Raw genomic sequence first — 20,755 nt, forward strand, 5'->3', positions numbered from 1 at the left:
CATCCCATTGGCAAAAGTGACTCAGGCAACTAGAGCCCCCCCATGTTCCCACAGGGCCTGAAGCCCAGAGGTTTGTGGGCACCCAACTCCTGCTGACATCAGTAAGGTCCATCCAGCCCAGTGTCCTCTTTTGACAGTGGCCAGTGCCAGGTGCCCCAGAGGGAATGAACAGAACAGGTCATCATAAAGTGATCCATCCCCTGTCGCCCATTCCCAAGAAGCTCAGCATCATCCCCATTTTACAGGTGGGGAAACTGAGGCAGACAGCAGGAAAGTGACTTGCCTGAGATCACCCAGTAGCCAAGCCAGGAATAGAATCCAGGTCTCCCAAGTCCCAGTGCAGTGCTCTAGATGCTGCGATGCAATGCCTGCCTGAAGTTAAGCCCCCTAACTATCCTTGCCAAGCTGGGCCCAAGTCACTCGTGGGGACCTTATTGGAAAGCTCTGGGAGGCAGGCAGGCGCAAGCCTGTCTGCTTCTAAAGACCCCTCCTCCAGCCTTCCAGGAGGGACCCCTGGACCCGGGATACAAATGTGTGCAGTGGACAACTACAAAATAACAGGGTCAGGAGTGAAGGGCAAAGGTGCAAAACTAGGGATCCAGAGGGGGACACTGAGCAGAGAACCCCAGCTCCTGGGAGCGGCCCACAAGCACCCGTGTGATCTAGTGGCTCTTGGAAACCTGACCCAATGGCAAAAGTGACCAGAGCAGAGAATGACAATCACACTCACATTCTGGCACACACCGAGGCCTGAGAGGAACCAGACTCAGCTGACGCTAGTGGTGAGAATAAGGGGAAGTCATGGGACCCGTCAGGCTGGCTCTGGAAGAGAGACAGTCACACTGGCACCAAGGTGCCGGTCTGATGGGGTGGGTGGTCAGTCGCTGTCATGGGCTGCCCGGGCCAGAGGATTCCCCGTCCCCAACAAGAGAAAGGACGTCTCTCTCTAAGAGCTCAACTCTAGCTCAAGTGACTGGCTGCAGGCAGGAATCACTGGATGGAATTCTCTGGCCAGCCAGCGGGATGCAGCTCAGACTGGCTGGTCACAAGAATGGCTCCCGCTGTCCTTACGATCTACGAGGGGGCACAAGTAGGGGCAGGACGACAGAAAGAAGATTGCATAGGGGCTTCAGAGGCTCACACAATCCTTCCCCAACTTCCCATTTCTCCTCTGTAGACCCCATTCCTACCACAGGCCTCACATCCCTGCGTTCATTACCTTGGAAGAGACAGATTGCAACACCAGGGTCAGAGGCAATGTTGCCTGTGCTAAGGAACTGTGGCCAGTATCATTGACAACTGTTATTTCTCTCTCACTTCCTCTCCTCTGTAGCTCCTTGCCCCACATTGGGGTGGAGGCAGGCTGAGGGATGCTCTGTAGGATCTGATACAATTAAGTGCCTATGTGTGCGTGCCACTGCCGTGTACTGGGTGAAATCAGAAGTGCTCATCTGTGTGGCATAAGCACTACACTGCTGCCGGCTGTTGGAGAATCTCCTTTAGCTCAAGTGGCAGGGGCCTGTGATTTCGAGCAGGGAGAGCCGAGTTCTGTGCATGCTGCTGGTGTGATGCTCTCTAGCATATAGCAGAGCGACCGTGGGGCTGGAGGTCTGGTACAAGAGCTGCCTCCTGCTGGCAGCCCCAAGACAACCTGGAGTCCTCAAATCCTGACACCATCTAGGCACAGCTCCACGGAAATGCAGCCACCTCTACAGTGGGAGGTGGTGACCTGGCAACACAGCGCAGCCCTTGTGTGAGGGGAAACCTCAGCCAAAGGCAAACTCCAGCCTGTCAGGGAAATGCCCTGGACCCTTTCATGGGAAGGCAAGGCAGACAGAACCTGGTTTTACAGTTCTACACTTAATAAACGGCCTGGCACACGGGTTAGCTCCTTCTGATGGGGAACAAAGCGTTCCAGGATTTGAACTTGTGGCTCTGAGGAATCTCAGTCACCCACCTACTGGTTGTATCCCAACTCTGTCCCTTCCAGCGATGGCACTCAGCAGGCAAATAGCACTGCCTGGTGACTATTCTGCAGCCACGCAGTGCAGAAGGGCTGATGTTGCACCTGTAATTACAGCCCTTCCTGCCTGGCTGCTGACCTGAGGACCACCTGCCCCAATCCTTCCCCATATACACAGTTCCCAGGCCAAGGGGCACCCTGCCCACTCCCACTGATTCAGTGGGGTTTCCTGCTGAGTAACTCAGAGCAGAAGGTGACTGCCAGTGTGTCCAGCCCTGTTCAGACTTTATTCTCTGGGGTGTGGGGAGCCTGCCTGGAACCCAGGGCCCACCTTTCACTTGTATGAAATCAGGGAAGTTTGCAGCCACCCTTGTTCCTAGCAAGGGCCTGCTGTGTTCCAGCTGGGGAACCTCAGAGCCTTCTCTCAGTGCCCGGAGATACTACCATCCAGGAATCCCACCAGTGGGTCCTAGCACTGCCACTAGGATGGGTCAGTGTAATGGCCTGTGCAGCCCAAATCACTGAGACCTCCAGCTGGATCTGCATCACGTCTGTGGAGATCCAAGGCGAGCTTGGGGAGAGGAAGCTCAAGGAGGCCAGGGCTGGAAAGGAGCAGTACAAACATTGGGCCAATGTTGTCCTAACCCCTGGGTTGAGCCAGGCCCTGTTGAATTGCCAGCCCCAACCACCAGAGTAGCTACAAGAGATTCTGGGGCAGGAGTAGGCTGGTCCCGCACAACTGAGGCCAGGAGGCTGCCCGGGGTGAGTGTCTGTGAGGGAGCAGCTGGAGGCTACTAAATCCCATCTGCCCCAGCTCGGAGCAGCTGCATCTCTCATAATACGCCAGCACCCCTTTGGGGGCTGCTCACGAAATAACCTCCTGGCACTCACAGAATGGTAGGACTGGAATGGACCTCGAGAAGTCATCCAGTCCAGTGCCCTGAACTCGTATTATCTAGACCATCTGTGATGCATGGCCAGAAAGGGTTAAACATCCTGCAGAATAAACAACCCTCAAAAGACATGTGGGGAGATAATGTTTGAGTTTTTGTGTATTTACATACATAGTATGAGTAGGGTCGACAATGTAATCAACGGTCCCTGTCTACACTGCATTCTCATAATTCAGAGGTCAAAAGAACATCTTATCATTTAAATGAATTGTAAACACGGGCTATCTCTGTATTCATCTCTCTTTGAAATGTATAGCAAATAATCTGTGAATGGTGGAGGAACATGCAAATTGCCTTATGTTAATTCTATAGCTAAGTACCAGTGATGGACCTTCTCCACAGTCATCCTAATTACCTTTTGAACTCCCAACTTGTCAAAACACATGAAAGTGTATAAAAGATCCTTAGGTCCTGATTCTGTCATCTCAGAGCTGCTTAAGCTTCATCGGGGAAAGTTTGAGTTGCAAGACTGAGGTCCCAGCTATGCTGGTACGCCCTGAATATGATATTTGGACATTGGACTATGACCTATGAACTATTTCTGAAAGAACTCTTTGCAACTACACAGCTCACCGTCTCTGCTATGAATCTGCACCTCAGTGAACTGAACTCACGTCTGTATGTATTTTGATCTTTTAACCATACTCTCTCTCTTTTGTTTTTAAATAACATTTAGTTTAGTTAATAAGAATTGGCTGTAGCATGTGGGTAAGATCTGGAATATTCAATAACCGGGAGGTAATGTGTCCGATCCTTTGGGATTGGTAGAACCTTTTCTTTTATATGATGAAATAAGATTTACAGAAATTTTCATCATATTTGACGTGGGTACCTGGATGGAGGCTGGATCATTTTAAGGCAACTGTGTTGTTTGGACTTCTGAGTAACCAGTAAGACAATAGAGAAGTTGTTTTGTGCTGGTTGGTAAATGTAAGTATCGGAATATTCACCACTTCATGGGGATTGTCTGCCTCATTCTTTGCAGTTCACCCTAATTGAGTGACAATAGCTGGCTCCCCATGAGGACCCTGGTCACACCCTCCCTGACAGGTGTTTGTCCAACCTGCTCTTAAAAATCTCTAATGAGGGAGATTCCACAACCTTCCCGGGCAATTTATTCCAGTGCTTAACCCCTCTGACAATTGGGAAGTTTTTCCTAATGTCCAACCTAAACCATTCTGGCTGCAGTTTAAGCCCATTGCTTCTTGTTCTATCCTCAGAGGACAAGGAGAACAATTTTTCTCCTTGTAACACCCTTTTATGTATTCATGCTTGGCCTGCGCAGGTCTGACAGGGCGCATTGTGCCCCATCGTCTGCCATCACCACACGGAGTGCGAAGAGATGCTCTGGGGAGTGCTGAGCATGGAGTGACTGGCGAGCAGCCGAGCTGATACAGAACAGAAATGGCTTTACCCAGCAGAGGGCAAGGGGAGCACAGGGATCCTAGCTGGGACACTGCCCACTGCTCAGAGCAGGTCTACCACACGCGGTGCATCCTGGCATTGGCAACAAGATCGTCTGCCTCAGGGTTCCACTGGCCACAAGCTGCCCTTTGCCCTGCCGCATGGATTCCTGCCCGTCCCCGACGAACACGAGGCGGGGCCTTCACATGGGGTGAGGCTGATCTTTAATAACAGAGGACAAGCAGATCAGGCTTGCGGGCACGTGAGCCGGCTCTTTACAGGCAGCTTGGAGGAGACTGCCCTCCCCGTGTTCCCCCTCGCCCCCCCCACACAGCAGGAGCACCGGAGAGGCCAGCGACCTTGCAAGCATCAGCCGCATGCAGGCACAGGGTTCAGCATAGCTTGCTAGGTCAATGGAGGTGCAGAGGGCGGGCTCAGTGCCTGCTTCCCTCCAGAGGTCATGATGGAGCTTGGGGGTTCAGCTGGAGGGAAAGGACTAACAGCCCCTTCCCCCAGGATGCAGACGCCTTCGGCAGTGAGGCACAGACTGGCAGATACCTATCAGGTGGGCACAGGGCGACACTTCCTGCCAGGGAGAGCCCTGGGAGCAGGGATGGGGACTGGTCCCCATCAGAGGGAGCCCCATGGGGGTAAGGCTGGGGGACTGGTCCCCGTTAGAGGGAGCGCCACAGGGTGTAAGGCTGGGGGACTGGTCCTGTTAGAGGGAGCCCTATGGAGGGGATGGGGGCAGTGACTGGTCCCAGTTAGAGGGAGCCCCACGGAGGAGGGAAAGGACAGGGACTGGTCCCCATTAGAGGGAGCCCCACCAGGGGTAAGGCTGGGGGACTGGTCCCTGTTAGAGGGAGCCTCACGGGAGGTAAGGCTGGGGGGTTGGTCCTGTTAGAGGGAGCCCCATGCGGGGTAAGGCTGGGGGGTTGGTCCCCATTAGAGGGAGCCCCACAGGGGAGGGAAAGGACAGGGACTGGTCCCCATTAGAGGGAGCCCCACCAGGGGTAAGGCTGGGGGACTGGTCCCTGTTAGAGGGAGCCTCACGGGAGGTAAGGCTGGGGGGTTGGTCCTGTTAGAGGGAGCCCCATGCGGGGTAAGACTGGGGGGTTGGTCCCCATTAGAGGGAGCCCCACAGGGGAGGGAAAGGACAGGGACTGGTCCCCATTAGAGGGAGCCCCACCAGAGGTAAGGCTGGGGGACTGGTCCCCGTTAGAGGGAGCCCCACAGGGGGTAAGGCTGGGGGACTGGTCCCCGTTAGAGGGAGCCCCACGGGGGGTAAGGCTGGGGGACTGGTCCCCGTTAGAGGGAGCCCCATGGGGGTAAGGCTGGGGGACTGGTCCCCGTTAGAGGGAGCCCCATGGGGGGTAAGGCTGGGGGGTTGGTCCTGTTAGAGGGAGCCCGATGGGGGGTAAGGCTGTTGGGTTGGTCCCTATTAGAGGAAGCCCCACAGGGGGTAAGGCTGGGGGTTGGTCCCCGTTAGAGGGAGCCCCATGGGGGAGGAAAAGGACAGGGACTGGTCCCCGTTAGAGGGAGCCCCAAGAGGCAGTGCTGGAAGCGGAACTGAGTGACTGGGACAGGGAGGAGGGGGTCTGTTACTAGGAGAGGCAGGGGCCTGTCCCAGTGTCAAGCTCCCTAGCAACAGCCACCAAAAGGGTCCTGCTGGGAATGTCCGTGGGGGCGGGGCTGGTCTCAATCCCCATCTCCTCGTTCCTCTCCTGGTCTCAGGGCGCGATGCCAGCTCTGAGTAGGCTGTAGGAGCTGAGTCGCAGATGCAGCTTCCTCTTGGCTCGCGCTGGGGTGCGGGGCAGGGGGATGTTACACAGGGGCAACGTAATTGCCAGGGAAGGTGCCGAATTTCTGGGTTCTCCTGGACACACCTGGGGTGGGAAGACAAAGGGAGGGCCGTGAGGGAGGGGTCCGAGGCTGCCTTGTAGGAGAAACTAGCCTCCTTCCACCTCTGCCGGACGGCCCTGAGGCTGGTGTTCCCTACATGGGCCAGCCCCGCACCATCCCCTACGGTGCCCCCACTGGGAGAGGCTGGGACTGGAGTCACTGGGAGCTCCTGTCCTGCTCCCCCCAGCACTCCCATGGGTAGAGTCTCTCCCCCCCCCCCCGCCATTAGGCTGGCAAACGTACCCACAAACCAGCCGTCGTCACACTGCTGCATGACGTCCACCCGGTCCCCTTCATGCAGCTCCAGCTCGTCCTCGTTCTGGGGTCTGTATTGATAAATGGCCCGGAACCTGCAAGGCACCATCAGCCCGTGAGACCCTGCTCCCACCTCGGTGCAGCTCATGCGCTGGCCTGGCCCAGCGGGTTCTAGGAACCGAGCCGGGCCCACCGAGCCAGCAGGGCCCCCTCCCTCCCATCAGCCACTCCTGCACTGCATCCACAGAGACAGGTGTGTTGGGGGCGCTCAGCCCACCCGCAGGGGGTCTGCAGTGTTGGGGGGGCCCCTGGTACAGCTGCCAGCAGCATCCGCTGGTTGCAGCTCACTGAGCGAGCAGCTCTGAAAAGGCCCTTGTTTGGGGTAACAATTCAGACACTGTCCCAGCCCAGCGCCTCAGCAGGGTGTCCACAGCCAGCCCTCGGCACGGGTCACTTCCCCGGGCTGGCTTGGCCGGCTTCCAAAGGGAGTAGGGGGTCCCTGCTCCTCTCCGCACCTCACCGAGACAGGGAAGCCACCAATCCGGCTACACTTACGGGGTCCACTGTATGCTGGAGCCGTTGTCAGATGGGGGGGGCCTTGGGGAGGTGCCCAGCACTGCCCAGATGGCAACCTGCAGGTACTGAGGCTTCAAGGGTGGAGCTCTGCAAGGGAGAGGGAAGAGGTTGGTGTGCTAGACAACAGAGAGCAGCGCTGCGAGAGGGGGCCAGAAGTGGAGGGGATGGGCACTCCCACTGCGTCACTGGGGGAATTAGCCCAGTGGTGTGGAAAAGGGAGGGAGAGAGAGAGCCCAGAGGACAGACGCTGACCCCCACACATGGGGGGCTAAAGGGGCGTGTGGTTGGACTCCAGGGGTGCGTGCAGGTTCACCCGCTGTCCTGGGACAGCTGCAGGGGCTGCACTGGAGGGAGTTGGGGTCCTTGTGCTGCAGGCTGGGCAAGGCAGGGCAGGGACTCTGGGGCAGGGCGATTCAGGGAGGGAAGGACTGAAGGAGAAGCACGATTGTCTCACCTGCCCAGGGAGCGAGGAGGGCGCTGCAGCGGGTGGAGTCTCCTGTGGCCGGGAGGGGCCCGGAGGCTGCAAACTCGGGCTCAGACTCAGCGGGGAGAGCAAGGTGGTGCTGGGGGCCAGTTGGGGGCTCTGGGGCCCCTGGAGGAGGCTGGATGAGACTCCGGCACGCTGCAGCTTGGGGGAGACAGGGAAGGTGAAGCCAAAATGGTGCGGCGAGGACGACAGGGAGCCCCCCTCTGTGCCGCGCTGTTGGGCAGTGGGAGAGCCTGCCAGGAAGGAGGACGAGGGATTGGAACGCTGGCTACCAGGCGAGTGCAGCTGGGCCGGTGAGCCTGTGTGAGCCAGCAGCCTTGGGGAGGCAGGGGCAGTCAAGTTTGGGGAGGAGGGGAACTCCTCTGAGGCCTTGACCCGTGGCTCCTTCAGCACTTGTACGTAGTTGGCCGGGAAGATGCCCTGGCGGTTGGTGCCAGAGATCCGTCCCTCATACCAGTTCTCATCCACCTTGCGGACCAGACAGATGCGCTCGCCCTGTGGATGGAGAGAGGGGCAAGGTTAGAAGCCCCCGGGATAGGGACATGGGACATACCACCCGTCAGCCTCTGTTGCACCTGTCGTGAGACTTCCTGCCCTTCCAGAACAGACCAGCTCACCCTGGTACTCTTATCTCCTCCTCCAGCGGGTCCAGCCAGTCTGGTTTCCTGCCCCCTAGCCCCACTGGTCTGTCCAGTCATGCAACATCCAGTCCAGCCAGCTGCACAGTGCTGTGCCACGGAGGGGAGTGCTGCTGGTGCTGAGCAGCTCGGCCCCCAGAGCATGCGGCCTGAGGGTGATGCTTGGTTTTAGCCCAGCAGGCATCACTACGACATGGTTCTTTGCAAGTGGATTCAGTGCTGGGGAAGAGCTCTGGGCTGGCCACTCTGGAGACCAACACCTTCTGAGCATCCACAAAACACGTTTGGGCCAAGCTCACCTGATGCTAACCTCTGAGGGCAGGACAAGAAGCAATGGGCTTAACTTGCAGCCAGGGCGGTTTAGGTTGGACATTAGGAAAAACTTCCCAACTGTCAGGGTGGTTAAGCACTGGAATACATTGCCTAGGGAGGCTGTGGAATCTCCATCATTGGGGATTTTTAAGAGCAGGTTGGACAAACACCTGTCAGTGATGGTCTAGATAATACATAGTCCTGCGTGAGTGCAGGGGACTGGACTAGAAGACTTCTCGAGGTCCCTTCCAGTCCTATGATTCTACGATGAGCCATCACCCCACACATGCCGCATCCCCAGCTCAGTCCCCAGGAAAGACCAGTGCAGAGAACTACACTGCAGGGGTAGGGAGGGGACAGAGGGGTGAGCCCGCATCACATAGGCTGGGTCCATCTCCACTATGCCCCGTCAGGGACGATTCCCAGAAGCTGCCAGCTACAGGGCCAGGCGCTGGTCTGAGACCCAGCAAACACAGTTCATAGAGGCCAATGAACAGCTGTCAGATGGGAATGACTTTTGGTCATTACCAGCCTGGGCTGGCACTGAACTGATGACCTGAAGGTAACAGCTTCTGCAATAAGCTTCCTTGTGACCGTTCTGTGCTCCCCACGCCCAGCACCCCTTACCGGGCGGGTTCTGTACCTTGCGGAAGGACAGCTCCACCGCCAGGTCCCCTTTGAAGTTGTACTGGGCCAGGGCCTCTCCGTACTCCAGCACCTGGATGGTGGGTGGCTTGATGGGCTTGGGCACTTCGGTGGGAGGCAGGATCTGTTCGGAGAGACAGGGAGCAGGGTAAGCAGAGCACGGCAGCAGCTGGTGGAAAGCTGTCTGTCCAGAGCGCCCCATCCAGCCCTTGTCTCGATACCGCCCCCTCCTGCTGAGGTGGGGCATGTTCCATTTCAAGACCCCCAGGTGTAGGGGAAACGGGTTAACCCTTTCAGTGCTGCTGGCCCTCTCCCTGTACCCTGCTATCAGCCAGTCACATCAATGGGATATTAGGAAACGCCTGGTCTATTCTAGCTCCGCAGGCTCAGCACATCCAGCCTGGTCAGCAGCAGCGCAGAGGAGATCTGGGCTGTGCTTGGGAAGAGGGAGCTGTCGGGTCTGGAAGCACTCGGTCCCCACTGGGGGGCAGCTGGTCCTGCCAGGGTTTCTGCTGTCCTGGTGTCTGGGTTACCTTCAGGCTGCGGGAGGGGTTGGAAGAGGGTGTTGACAGGGCCGGCGCTTCCATTTAGGTGACCTAGGCGGTCGCCTAGGACACCAGGATTTGGGAGGGCGGCATTTTGCCACTCTCGGCGGCAATTCGGCGGCGGGGGGTCCTTCTGTGCTCCGGGTCTTCGGCAATTCTGCGGCGGGTCCGTCACTCGATCCGGGACCCGCCGCCAAAGTGCCCTGAAGACCGGGAGCAGCGGAAGGACCCCCCCGGCCGCATAATTGCCGCCAACGACCGGAAGCGCGGAAGGACCCCCGCCTAAGGCGCCAAAAACCCTGGCGCCGCCCCTGGATGTTGATGGCTGCCTGTTCAGATGCAGGCGTGATACCAGCACTGGCCACTAGAGGGCACGTCTCTAATACTCCATGCACCAGTGCCAAGAGCTGAACTGAGAACACTGTCCAGGGAGCAGCTTGCCAGCCTTGATGCCGAGTGCGGGACCTGCCCTGGGTGTGCTCCCCTCCTGTCAGGCTTGCAATCGTGTTAGCACCAGCCCCGTCCTTACCTCCACGTAGTTGGAGGGGAATATGCCCACCCTCCCATAGTGCTCTCCTTCCAGCCAGTTCCTGTCTACCTCCTTGTGGATATAGACGATGTCTCCCTTCTGCATGGTCAGCTCCCTGAAAGGTCAAGGCATAGTGTCATGGCCCAAAGGCCCTTCCCGGGGGCTGGCGCATGCCCCCTTCAGCCAGCAGCTCCCTAGCCCCTAGAGACATCCGCGGGGTCAAAGAATCGCCTGTGACTCCTGATGCTGGGCTGAGTCCTGGCACCCTGCCCTCAGCAGGGACACACCTCAAGACCTGGCTGTAGGGAGTTCACTTCTGCTGACCCGGTCCCGCTGGATGCCCATTTTGCAAGGGGCCATCCCCCCACTCTACTGATGATGGAGCCCGAGGCTGAGCCAGGCATTAGGTTCATCCTTCAGTACATGCCAGCCCTGCTCTGGTCTGTAATCTCTCCTCTGGTTAAACCTCACCTCCATGTATTCTTCTCTGGTGAGGTTAGACCCAGTGAGAGGGAAGTCGGCACCCTCTTCCCGACCTGTCCCAGCTGCTCTCCTATATCTGCAGGAGCAGCCAGGGGACAGAGGGGCTAGCCCATGTCGCATAGGCCAGGTCCCTCTCCACCACTCCCCGCCAGAGACGATTCCCTGAGGATTCAAACTGACCATCTAAATCCACCCAGGAGAGGGAGCAAATACAGGCCAATTCCACAGACAGAGGGAGATGGCTACACTGATAGGAACAGACCCCCTCAGGGGACCTCGGGTCTGGAAACAACAAAGATCCACTGAGTGCCACTTACTTTGGGGACTCAGCCTGGAAGTCAAACTTGACGCGAGCAGCTTTCATCTGGGGTGAGGGAGAGAAAGGGTCAAAGAGGGTGAAACCAAATCAGATCACAGCCAGAGCCCCGGAGTCCCAGGAAGGTCCTGGTCCCAGGCCCCCAGCCAAGTCCAGTCCCTAGAACCCAGCCTCCTACCTTATAGTCACTGATTCCTGAGGGAGACCCAGAACCCACCCACTGCTTGGTCACTCCTCCCAGTGCTCCTGGGTCCCCTGAAGAGATGCCAGCCCCTCTCGCTGTCTAGTTCTTCTCTTCCATACACAGATCGGAGGCAGTCTCCCTTGTCTAGGCCCCCTAGCCCTGAAGCTAGCTCGGTAGCATCTACGGTTACTCAGCACCATGGCAATCCCCAGCATCAATGACTGGCGCCAGGCCCGCGCTAGCTGGATGGAAAGTGACCTGCTGCCCCGCCAGCTGCAGACACACCTGCAAGCTCTCTCCCATGTCTCGCCAACCCAGTCTCCCAGCTCTGTCAGCTGCAAGTGAAGGACGTTCCCAAGGAAAAAAGCCATGCCTCACCTTCTTGTCCTCTCTCCTCACCGGTCCATCCACCGCTTCTATAGACTCACTCTCATCAGCCAAGGGGCTTTTCCCAGAGTGGCCTGGGGGATCTGCAGAGAACCATGAAACAAGGGCATGAGCACGTCACCCTCTCCTGACAGCCCCCGTGGCTGAGGAAGGCGGGTGTTACGAGGAGACACCTGGCACTGTTCCAATACATGGGGTTCCTCTGAATCTGCAGAGAAAAGACACCAGTGGAGGTGCTTTTCCTGTCCATATATCCAGCCATTGGCATGGGAGGGGTCCACACACCACATGCAGCTGAGTTGGAAGGACCAGGATACCTGGGTTCTGCATGCCTGCACCTCTCCCAGACTGCAAAGAGGCAGGGTAGTCCAGCGGCTGGGAGTCAAGAGACCTGGTTCTAGTCCCAGCTCTGCCATGAACTTGGATGAGCTGTTTTCTCTCTCTCTTTGTAGGCTGAGGATGATCATTCAAACCCGCCCTTCCAGTCTGGACTCACTGTCTCAAGGTATTAATAGCACCCCTAGCTCATCTCAGATCTCAAAGCACTTTCCACAGGAGGTCAGTGTCATTAGCCCCATTTTACACTGAAACTGAGGCAGAGTGGGGAAGTGACTTGCCTGAGGTCACCCAACAGACCAGTGGCAGAGCCAGGAACTGAACCCAGGTTTACTGAGCCCCAGTCCAGTGCTTTATCCACTTGGTGATACAGCCCATTAACATTCTCCTGACAGCTCACAAGCACAAAGACTCCTTTGCATCTACCAAAATAGACTCAAATAAGCAAATTTCTGCCAATCCAGCTGCTCCCCAGTAAACATGACCAGAGTTTGGCTACTGGGGTACATCTGCACCAGCCAGAGCCCAAATTACAGCTCTCTGACTGTGACACCATCTACCCTTAGGCCATTCATGTGGAGCAGCACAATAGGCCCAGAGCCAGGGCTTGGGTTGGGCCAGGAGACAGCTGTGCACCCACAAGCTGCTGCCCTGTTCTCCAGAATCTCCACTTTCATTTAAAAATAATATGTTAAACATAAAAACAATGGCTGTACTGGGTCAGACCAAAGGTCCATCCAGCCCAATGCCAGGTGCCCCAGAGGGAGTGAACCTAACAGGTAATGATCAAGTGATCTCTCTCCTGCCATCCCTCTCCACCCTCTGACAAACAGAGGCTAGGGACACCATTCCTTGCCCATCCAGGATGGGTAAGCCAGTTCTTATGTTCTTACTTATCTTCTTATGTTGTTGCGGTTGGGAAGAAAACCTTGAAAACTTGAAACACGTGCAGGCAATGCAGTGACATCTGCCTGAGTTAGCAGATAGCCTGCAACAATCGCTCTGAGAGGGGCGAACTGCCCCATTCATCTCAGTGCAAGTTAGCTCGGATGCCATCAGTGACACTCAAGTGTCGGCAGAGTTAAATAGGTCACTACTCCAGTGGGCAGAGCTTGATTTTTGGGTGGCACTTGGAAGAGTACGGCTCCCTTCCCCCCACCCCAGTTCGACCTCTGCCCAAAACCCAGTGCAAAGGGAGGAGCCCTTAGATGGCTGGGTTGAGTCCGCGGACAGCTGGGAAGCCCTATTACTGGGGTGCCGAGGGGTGGATGAGACCAGTGCATGTAGTGTCTTACATACAAGATCTGACCACAGGTGAGGCAGAGAGGGAGGTGGGGCGAGGAAAAGAGTCCTCTCCAAGGGGAAGGGGAAAGACAGATGTCAAGGTAGTATTCAAAGCAGAGGAAATGGCTCCATGGTTTGGGGTGGATTCCCAGCAGACAGGACAGTACGAGTGAAGGAGGGATTGGAGAGGGCTAGAATGGAGGAGTGAGCAGCAGCAGGGATATGGAGGTCAGAGAGGCAGAGGGGAATAGCTCCTTGAAGGACATGGCTGCGTGCAGAGATCCTCACCTTTCCTGGGAGGAGACCTGCTCCAATCACTCGTGCCCACGCCCAGGCCCGCTCTCTCCATGCTGGGGCTGGCAGGTGGGTGTCGGGAAGCGGCGGGGCTCTGCCCCAAGGCAGGATGGGAACAGCAGGCAGACGGTAGGCTGCTGGAGCAAGAGCAGAGAGTCAGTCAGAGAGACTATGGGCCTCTGTGGATAACCAGGCCCAAAACCTCAGGGAGCCCCTGCCCAATCCCAAGAGGAAATCAAGGGACCAGGTCATGGCTAGTGATCATCTGCCGGGATGTGCACACAGACGCACACCCCATGCAGCTACACACAGACCCTGCATGCCTGCCTCACAGACAGCCCCCCTACAGACTGGTGCCACAGCTTCGGGAACAGCTAGAGCCTCCTATTCCCTGGTGGTGGTTGGCTTGGGAGTCCTAAGGGGTGTAACGTAAGCAGGGTGCTGACAGAATGGCATGCGCCCCCCCCCAGTGGGGTGGGTTCCTATGATGGAGAAGCGGGGTAACTGGGGCTCCAGTTCGGGAAGGGAGAGAGCTACCAGGCAGCCTACTGCACTCCGGGGACTGCCCTGCCCGGACCCCTTGGAGCAGACGCACAGTGTACCCCAGCTCAGCCAGGGGCTGCTTTTAACAGGATGCCGAGGGCACAGACTCCAACCTCCGACATTACTTCACCAGTGCAGAGCTGTGGCCAGGAGCAGCTGACACGGGGTGTGTCCCTGCTGGGGCCCACCTCCACCGCCCATGGAAAACAAACCAGCCCCATCGCTGGAGCTGCCCAAAGGGAGTCTCTGAGCAGCCAACCAGCCCCACCTGGCTGCCAGGCAACCAGGGACACAGCCCCTGCTCTCAGCCTGCTTCCCCTCCTCCCCCCATGGCCCCAAAAGAGCTAGACCCCTGCTCCCGCCCAGAGAGCCAACCCCTCCCTACATCTCACCCACAGCCAAACCAGGAGAAGGCTGGGGGTCAGGACTCCTGGGTTCCGTTCAAAGCTCTAGGAGCAGGGTGGGATCTAGTGGGTTAGTGGGGGGGGCTGGGGGTCAAGACTCCTGGGTTCTCTTTGAAGCTCCAGGAGCAGGGTGGGGTCTAGTGGGTTAGTGTGGGAGGCTGGGGGTCAGGACTCCTGGGTTCCGTTCAAAGCTCTGGGAGCAGGGTGGGGTCTAGTGGGTTAGGGTGGGGGGCTGGGGGTCAGGACTCCTGGGTTCTAGTTCCAGCTGGGGGAAGGGAATGACAGGAATCTGGGTTCTTGCCTTGCAGCTGCCCCTGCCACTTCCTCTTTGCCCCTGTGGGCCATTGCCCTGGTCAGGTCCCGGCACGTCCTGCCCCCCTCAGCCAGAGTGGGTACACGATGTTTGCCTCCTACCCTGGCAGCCAAGCGGGTAGTGCGGGTTCCTCCCTCCCCTGTGCAGGGCCGCGCGGCAGGAAGCACTGAGACAGCAGCAACAACAAGGAGTTGGCAGGATACAGCCACTTGGCTAAAGTTTAACTTTGAACTCTTAAAGGAGCAGCGCCTCTTTCCCAGGCACCTGAATGATACTGAGGGAAAACAAGTGGGACTCCGGAGAGGGTGTATGGCAGAGCAGGACACCCCAGGGAGGGGCACCCTACCCTATGCCCCCCTTGTCCAGAGACAGATAGGGAGTGGACTTCCCTCGTGACTCACTCCCAGCCCTCCTTCCCGGGAGGCCCCTATGGATCCACTGCAGCCCCAGAAAGGAAAGCGAAGTCCTGGCTTCTTGCAGGGCCTACCTGCCCATTGTTTATGGTAGGACCTACAAGTGGAGTGTTTGTTTTTGATTCCTGTGGCTGCAGGAACAGAATCTGAGGCTTCAGGGGAAGGTTTCCTGGGAATTCTGCTTAACTCCTTGTGACTGATGGTGAGAGAGAGCGAGGAACCGCCCCGGATACTGAACATGCTGAAAGAATGTGATGATCTGCTCCAAAATGAAAGTGCATGGAAAGAGCAGACAGACCCCAGGCTCCGAGCTCAGGTCACGCCTATGCTGGGAAACATCTGCGTTGCTGTGGGGTGGGACCTGACAGAGCTAAATGTGAACTAAGCTGGCTGGCTGGAAAATCCCCGCAATGGGGGCACGCGACCCAGGAAAGACACCTGGCTGGGAGCTGCAGCCCCGTTACCTGCCAGAGAGCAGTAAGCTGTCCAGGGCAGCGGTGGGCGCTTGAAGGCGTGTGCTCACCCAGGCACACCCTGGCAAAGAGGTCCTCCAATCCCTTCCCAAGTGCCCTCTATCCCTGCTGCCCAGAACAAGCGGTTCCGAGGAGCCCCAACTCTTGAGGCTTAACTTATGAGCAAGGGGCTCTTCTTTCCTTCCTCTTTTCTCCTGTCACACCGTTCCTTTCTCTCTCTCCGCCTCGCTCGCTCTTCCTGCCTTCTCTTCAGCTCTCCCTCGCTCCCCCCTTTTCTGCACCTCTCGTAATCTGCTCTGAGCTCACCAGCTCCAGGCAGCTGGGCGGACCGAGCTGCTTGCAGGATGACGCCAGCTAACCAAAGGCTGCCTCACCTGAGCAGGGGGCGCTGGCGTGCCAGCCCCAACACCCCGTTTTACCTGGCTGTACTCACCGGGCGGCAGTGCAAGCGCAGAGAGATGCCGAAGAAGTCTGCAGGGAGAGACAGCGAGAGAAGGGGGGAAAGAGAAAATTAATCATCCAAGAGGCTGTCTTGTGCGGGAAGCGGAGTCTAAGTCCTGGCAGAGAGGAGCCAATAACAAGCCAGAAGGAAGAGCTGGCCCATCCGGCAGGGAGGGAGAGCCAGCCAGTGGGGCCAGAGCAGGGTCCTAGAGTCCAACATCTCTGCAGGGGGAGGCTGGGGGTCTCGGCGCCACGGCCCCTGCAGAGCGAGGGGGACAAGTGCAAGGGAGGCAGGCAATCAGACCAGGGGTCGGCAACCTGCGGTACGTGTGCCAAAGGCAGCATGCAAGCCGATTTTTACTGGCACGCTGCTGCCAGCCGGGGTCCTGGCCACCAGCCCCACTCAACCCCCTGTCTGCCTGGGTGAACGAAATCCTAGGCCGGCAGTGGGCTGAGAAGGGCCGACAGCCAGGACCCCAGCTGGCAGGAGCCGGCGGCTGTAACTCCAGACCATCAGCTGGCTGAGCCGCTCAGCCCATCGCTGGTCTGAGGTCCGTCCGCCGACCCCGCTCAGCCCACCGCCGGTCTGGGGTCTGTCTGCTGACCCCACTCAGCCAGCTGCTGCTGTAGGGTTCTGGCCGCCAGCCGCCGCTGTAGGATTCTGGCCGCCAGCCCCTTGCCAGGTGGGATCCCGGCCCCGCTCAGCCCACTGCCTGCCTGAATGGACGGAATCCCGGGCCGGCAGCAGACTGAGCGGCTCAGCGCACTGCCAGTCTGGGGTTCCATCTGCCGCTTGTGCTGCTGGTCTGGGGTCCCAGCCGATGGTCCCGCTTATCCTGCTGCCAGCCTGGATGGACAGAACCCCGGGCCGGCAGCAGTTGAGCAGGGCTGGCAGCCGGGACCCCGGCTGGCAGGGGTTGGCAGACAGAACCCCAGACCGGCAGCGCGCTGAGCCGCTCAGTTCGCTGCCAGTCTGGGTTCCATCCGCCAGCCCCACTCAGCCCTCTGCCAGTCTGAGGTTGTGTCAGGGGCCCTTGTAAATGTAAAATTTATTTTGGCCTGGGAAACCTTAAATTACTGAAGACTTGGCACGCCACTTCTCGAAGTTTTCCAGTCCCTGCAATCAGACAGACAGAGGTCAGGGGCTCAGGGCCATGGAGATAGGGAAAGGCAGAGGGATGGGGAGACAGGCAGGGAGGGACAGAGGTGTGTCGCATAAGCTCCCAAGCTGCCGTCCAAACCCAGGCCTAAGGGGTTTGTCAAGGCGAATGGGGGATCTGAGACTGGTTCTTTTTATTGGGGTCGGGAGGAGGGAGACAGCAAGACTGGCAGATGGATGGAGAACAGACGGACAGTGCCTAGATGCTATGGTGACAGCGTGTTAGAACTATGACAGGTGGATAAAGGAAGATAGATAGATAGGCGATAGATTAGATTAGAGGAATGAATGTGGGGACAGACAGGTGTTACAAAATAGCTAGACCAGGGGTAGGCAACCTATGGCACGTGTGCCAAAGATGGCACGCGAGCTGATTTTCAGTGGCACTCACACTGCCCGGGTTCTGGCCATTGGTCCGGGGGGCTCTGCATTTTAATTTAATTTTAAATGAAGCTTCTTAAACATTTAAAAAAACCTTATTTACTTTACATACAACAATAGTTTAGTTATATATTATTGACTTATAGAAAGAGACCTTCTAAAAACGTGACAATTTATTACTGGCACGTGAAACCTTCAATTAGAGTGAATAAATGAAGACTCGGCACACTGCTTCTGAAAGGTTGCCAACCCCTGAGCTATACAGACAGTGCCTTTGGGGGCAGAGAGGGGAGAGCGGGTCCAGAGGTAGAGCCTGGTACCCCGTGTGGCTATTGGCAGAGAGGGCTGGACAGCACCAGGCCTGGACGAGACTTTGATAGAATTACCAGCAAAGCGCCCTGTGTGGGAGCTCTTGCTGGGGATTAGCTCAGCCAATCCAGGCCCGGGTGAGCTGCGCACCCTGGTGGCGGGGTCTGTAAGAACTTCCCCTACCTTCAGTGCTGGGCTACCCTGGCGCTGCCCGCCTGTCCCAGCCAGTGACCAGAGTCTCCACTGGGCACAGGGTCAATGCCAAGCTCCTGATTCCTGAGGCGAGTGAGGGTCTGTGAGCATGTGGACCAACCTCCCTGTCCCCTTGAGCCAGCCAGCCCCGCAACCTGGGGCTGGATTTGAGTCAGTGCCCCCGAGGGGGGGAGAGGCCCTGTATCTCTGCGATCCAAGAACCTCTTAATGCCAGCTGTCAAGGGGGCCCAGAGGTATATCCTGATTCAGGTATGTCCACTGTGGTTCACCAAAGACGATCACGCGAGGTCTCAAATGAAAGCTGGTGTCCCACTGGTTGCTAGCATCATGGGGAAGGGTACGTACTATCGCTACGTCAGGCCCTATGGCTGTATACGGAAGGACAATGTGTCCATAGAGTGTGGATCCAGGCACGAGTCCCCAGCAGGAGCTCTGCCAGCGGGACATGAGAAACGGACAGCTCTCTGTCGGGATGCAAACTCGGCGCCGTGTGCTGACACAACGGATGTCACTTACACACGGAGCCAACCCAGAGATGTGAAGTCAAGAGGCAAAACACCCCTCCATTCACACACACCAGCCCCTGCCGCTCTGCAGTGATCAGCGCAGGCCTCAGGAGGTGCTGGCGAGGCCTGTGGGGTGGGAGAGAGGAGGATGTGGAAGGGAAAGAGCACCAGCTGAGCCAGTTGGTCAGTGGTAGCTGGAAGCAATAAGCAGCGATAGCTATGCGGAAAGGATTGCCCCCAGGCAGTGGAGGCAGGGGGGTACCTTGCAAGGATGCCGATGTGTCTCCAGGGCTTTCATGTCCTTGTCTAACTCCTCGCTGAGCTGCTGCAGCTCTCTCTCCAGTAACACCTGGTTGCGGGGAGACGGAGACAGCGTGTGTCAGGCCCCAGCCAGCACCCCGCCCGGTCGCACTCACGGAGTGGGTGAGGCTGGGCCAATGCCAGGGTGTGACCCTGCCCGGTAGTGCCGGAGGGGTGGGGGGGGGATGCACATTGACATGGTGCCCCCGTGCCAGGACACCACAAAGGTGCATCGGTACCACGCCAGCCTGGTGTGGTGCTGCCACGGGGTGAGGATGCCACAGTACAGTGGCCACATGGCGTGGCTCTTGCCTTGTCAGCACCACATCTTTTGCTGACCAATTTAAACTTCTGTCCGACCTCCCATGCTGAGAAAGGGGGACCGGGGATGAAGCAGCATGGAAGCCAGTAAACACAGCTGCAGAGCAGCTGAGTGGGGTGGGCGGGAAGTGCACATTGCAGGGGAGGGGCCTTAGCCCAGCCACGACCTCCTTCCCCCTCTCAGGCATTTAGCACACGCTCACTGGGCCACATCCCAGGGCACAGGGCAGCCCCGGCTTTGCTAGTGCATGCCTGGCACATGCCCTGGCTGGCACAGCTGCATGGCACTTACCTCGATCGGCTGGGACGGTGGGGGAGGCTCTACAGGAAATGGTGCCAGGGGCTTCTTAGGCTGCAAAAGTCAACCGGGGAGTGGGCAGCAGTCAGCAAAGTACCAGGTGGATCCACTCCAACCAGGGAGCATGGCAGGATCATTCCCTCCCCAGCCTGCTCCAGGGGGTCAAATATCCCCAAACAGTGGTGCTCCTGCCACTCCCATTGACTGTTCTCCAGCCACCTTGCTCCCTCCAGGAGGATCCAAGGGTTTCTGCATTGCAAGGCGGGTGGTGAGCCCATCCTGGGCATGGGGCAGGGAGCCAGCAGCCCAACTCTAGGCGAGGCTGGTGCACACTAAGCGAGGCCAGCGGGGTGTCACATGGCGGGGGGGCAGGGAGGCTGGACTCAGGTCCCATGGAACAAGCCTAGAGGTGGGGGAGCCAGGCACTCCAAAGGACCCCTTCAGCACCCACAGAGAGGGGGATTGGTTTGGCTCAGGGGCCTGCAGCGAAAGTCCCGTGCAGAAGGAAGACACTGATGGGACATGGCTGGAGATGGGGCAGGAAGGGGGACACTGGGGGAGCTGAGATTGTGGAAGGCAGCCCTCTCGATCCCACTGCCCCCATAGCAGCTTGGGAGGGGGAAGGGCACCAGGAGGCTCTTACCAGGCTCCCCGTCTCCAGCTCCTTCAGAAATTGGTACCAGCTGCCAGCACGTCCCGCCTGGGGCTCTGCAACCTGCAGTTGGGACAGACAGAGAGAGCCATACTAGCACATTCCTATGTCAGGCCCCTGCCAGCACTCCTGGAGCTGCAGCCTGGAGCTCTCGCCCTGCACGGGAGCCACACATGTACACGTCATGCCGGGCCATGCTGTCACCCCCCTACCCCTAATGTAGCCTCAGGCTCCGCTTCCCAGCCCTCCCACCAAGTGCCACAGAGCACAAGCCAGAGATCAGGCAGAACCGGCACACAGGAAGGCAAACAGCAGGCTGCAGCTCTCATGCGCAGCTCTGGGCCAACCCCTGGAGCAGCGTCGGCACAAGGGGCTGATGCAGCACGGATCCCAAAAGTTCAACAAGATCAGTGCAGGCTTTCTCCAGCCGGGAGATGCCACCGCCGCTAGACGAAGCGCAGCCTGGGCTCCACTTCCCCGCTCGGGCTGTCCCGCGTTAGTGCAGACCCCCTGGAAAATTCCCCCAGCTGAGAACT

The 20,755-nt window shown here is 58.0% G+C and overlaps 1 protein-coding gene across 1 annotated transcript in view; it reads right to left on the reverse strand.

Annotated features, from left to right (window-relative positions):
• Positions 1-4,525: 4,525 nt before the first annotated feature.
• Positions 4,526-20,755, reverse strand: part of SORBS3 (sorbin and SH3 domain containing 3) — a 40,000-nt gene continuing 23,770 nt past the window's right edge. The window contains 15 exon segments of the mRNA XM_050939927.1: positions 4,526-6,206; positions 6,466-6,572; positions 7,033-7,070; positions 7,072-7,140; positions 7,508-8,035; positions 9,134-9,259; positions 10,210-10,324; positions 11,010-11,056; positions 11,571-11,662; positions 13,488-13,630; positions 16,073-16,110; positions 17,159-17,197; positions 18,911-18,997; positions 19,562-19,621; positions 20,211-20,282. Coding sequence (XP_050795884.1) covers positions 6,145-6,206; positions 6,466-6,572; positions 7,033-7,070; positions 7,072-7,140; positions 7,508-8,035; positions 9,134-9,259; positions 10,210-10,324; positions 11,010-11,056; positions 11,571-11,662; positions 13,488-13,630; positions 16,073-16,110; positions 17,159-17,197; positions 18,911-18,997; positions 19,562-19,621; positions 20,211-20,282 — 1,623 coding nt within the window. The 3' untranslated portion in view covers positions 4,526-6,144.

This window comes from Gopherus flavomarginatus, chromosome 2, assembly GCF_025201925.1.
Source record: "Gopherus flavomarginatus isolate rGopFla2 chromosome 2, rGopFla2.mat.asm, whole genome shotgun sequence".
In the NCBI taxonomy this organism is placed as follows: Eukaryota; Metazoa; Chordata; order Testudines; family Testudinidae; genus Gopherus; species Gopherus flavomarginatus.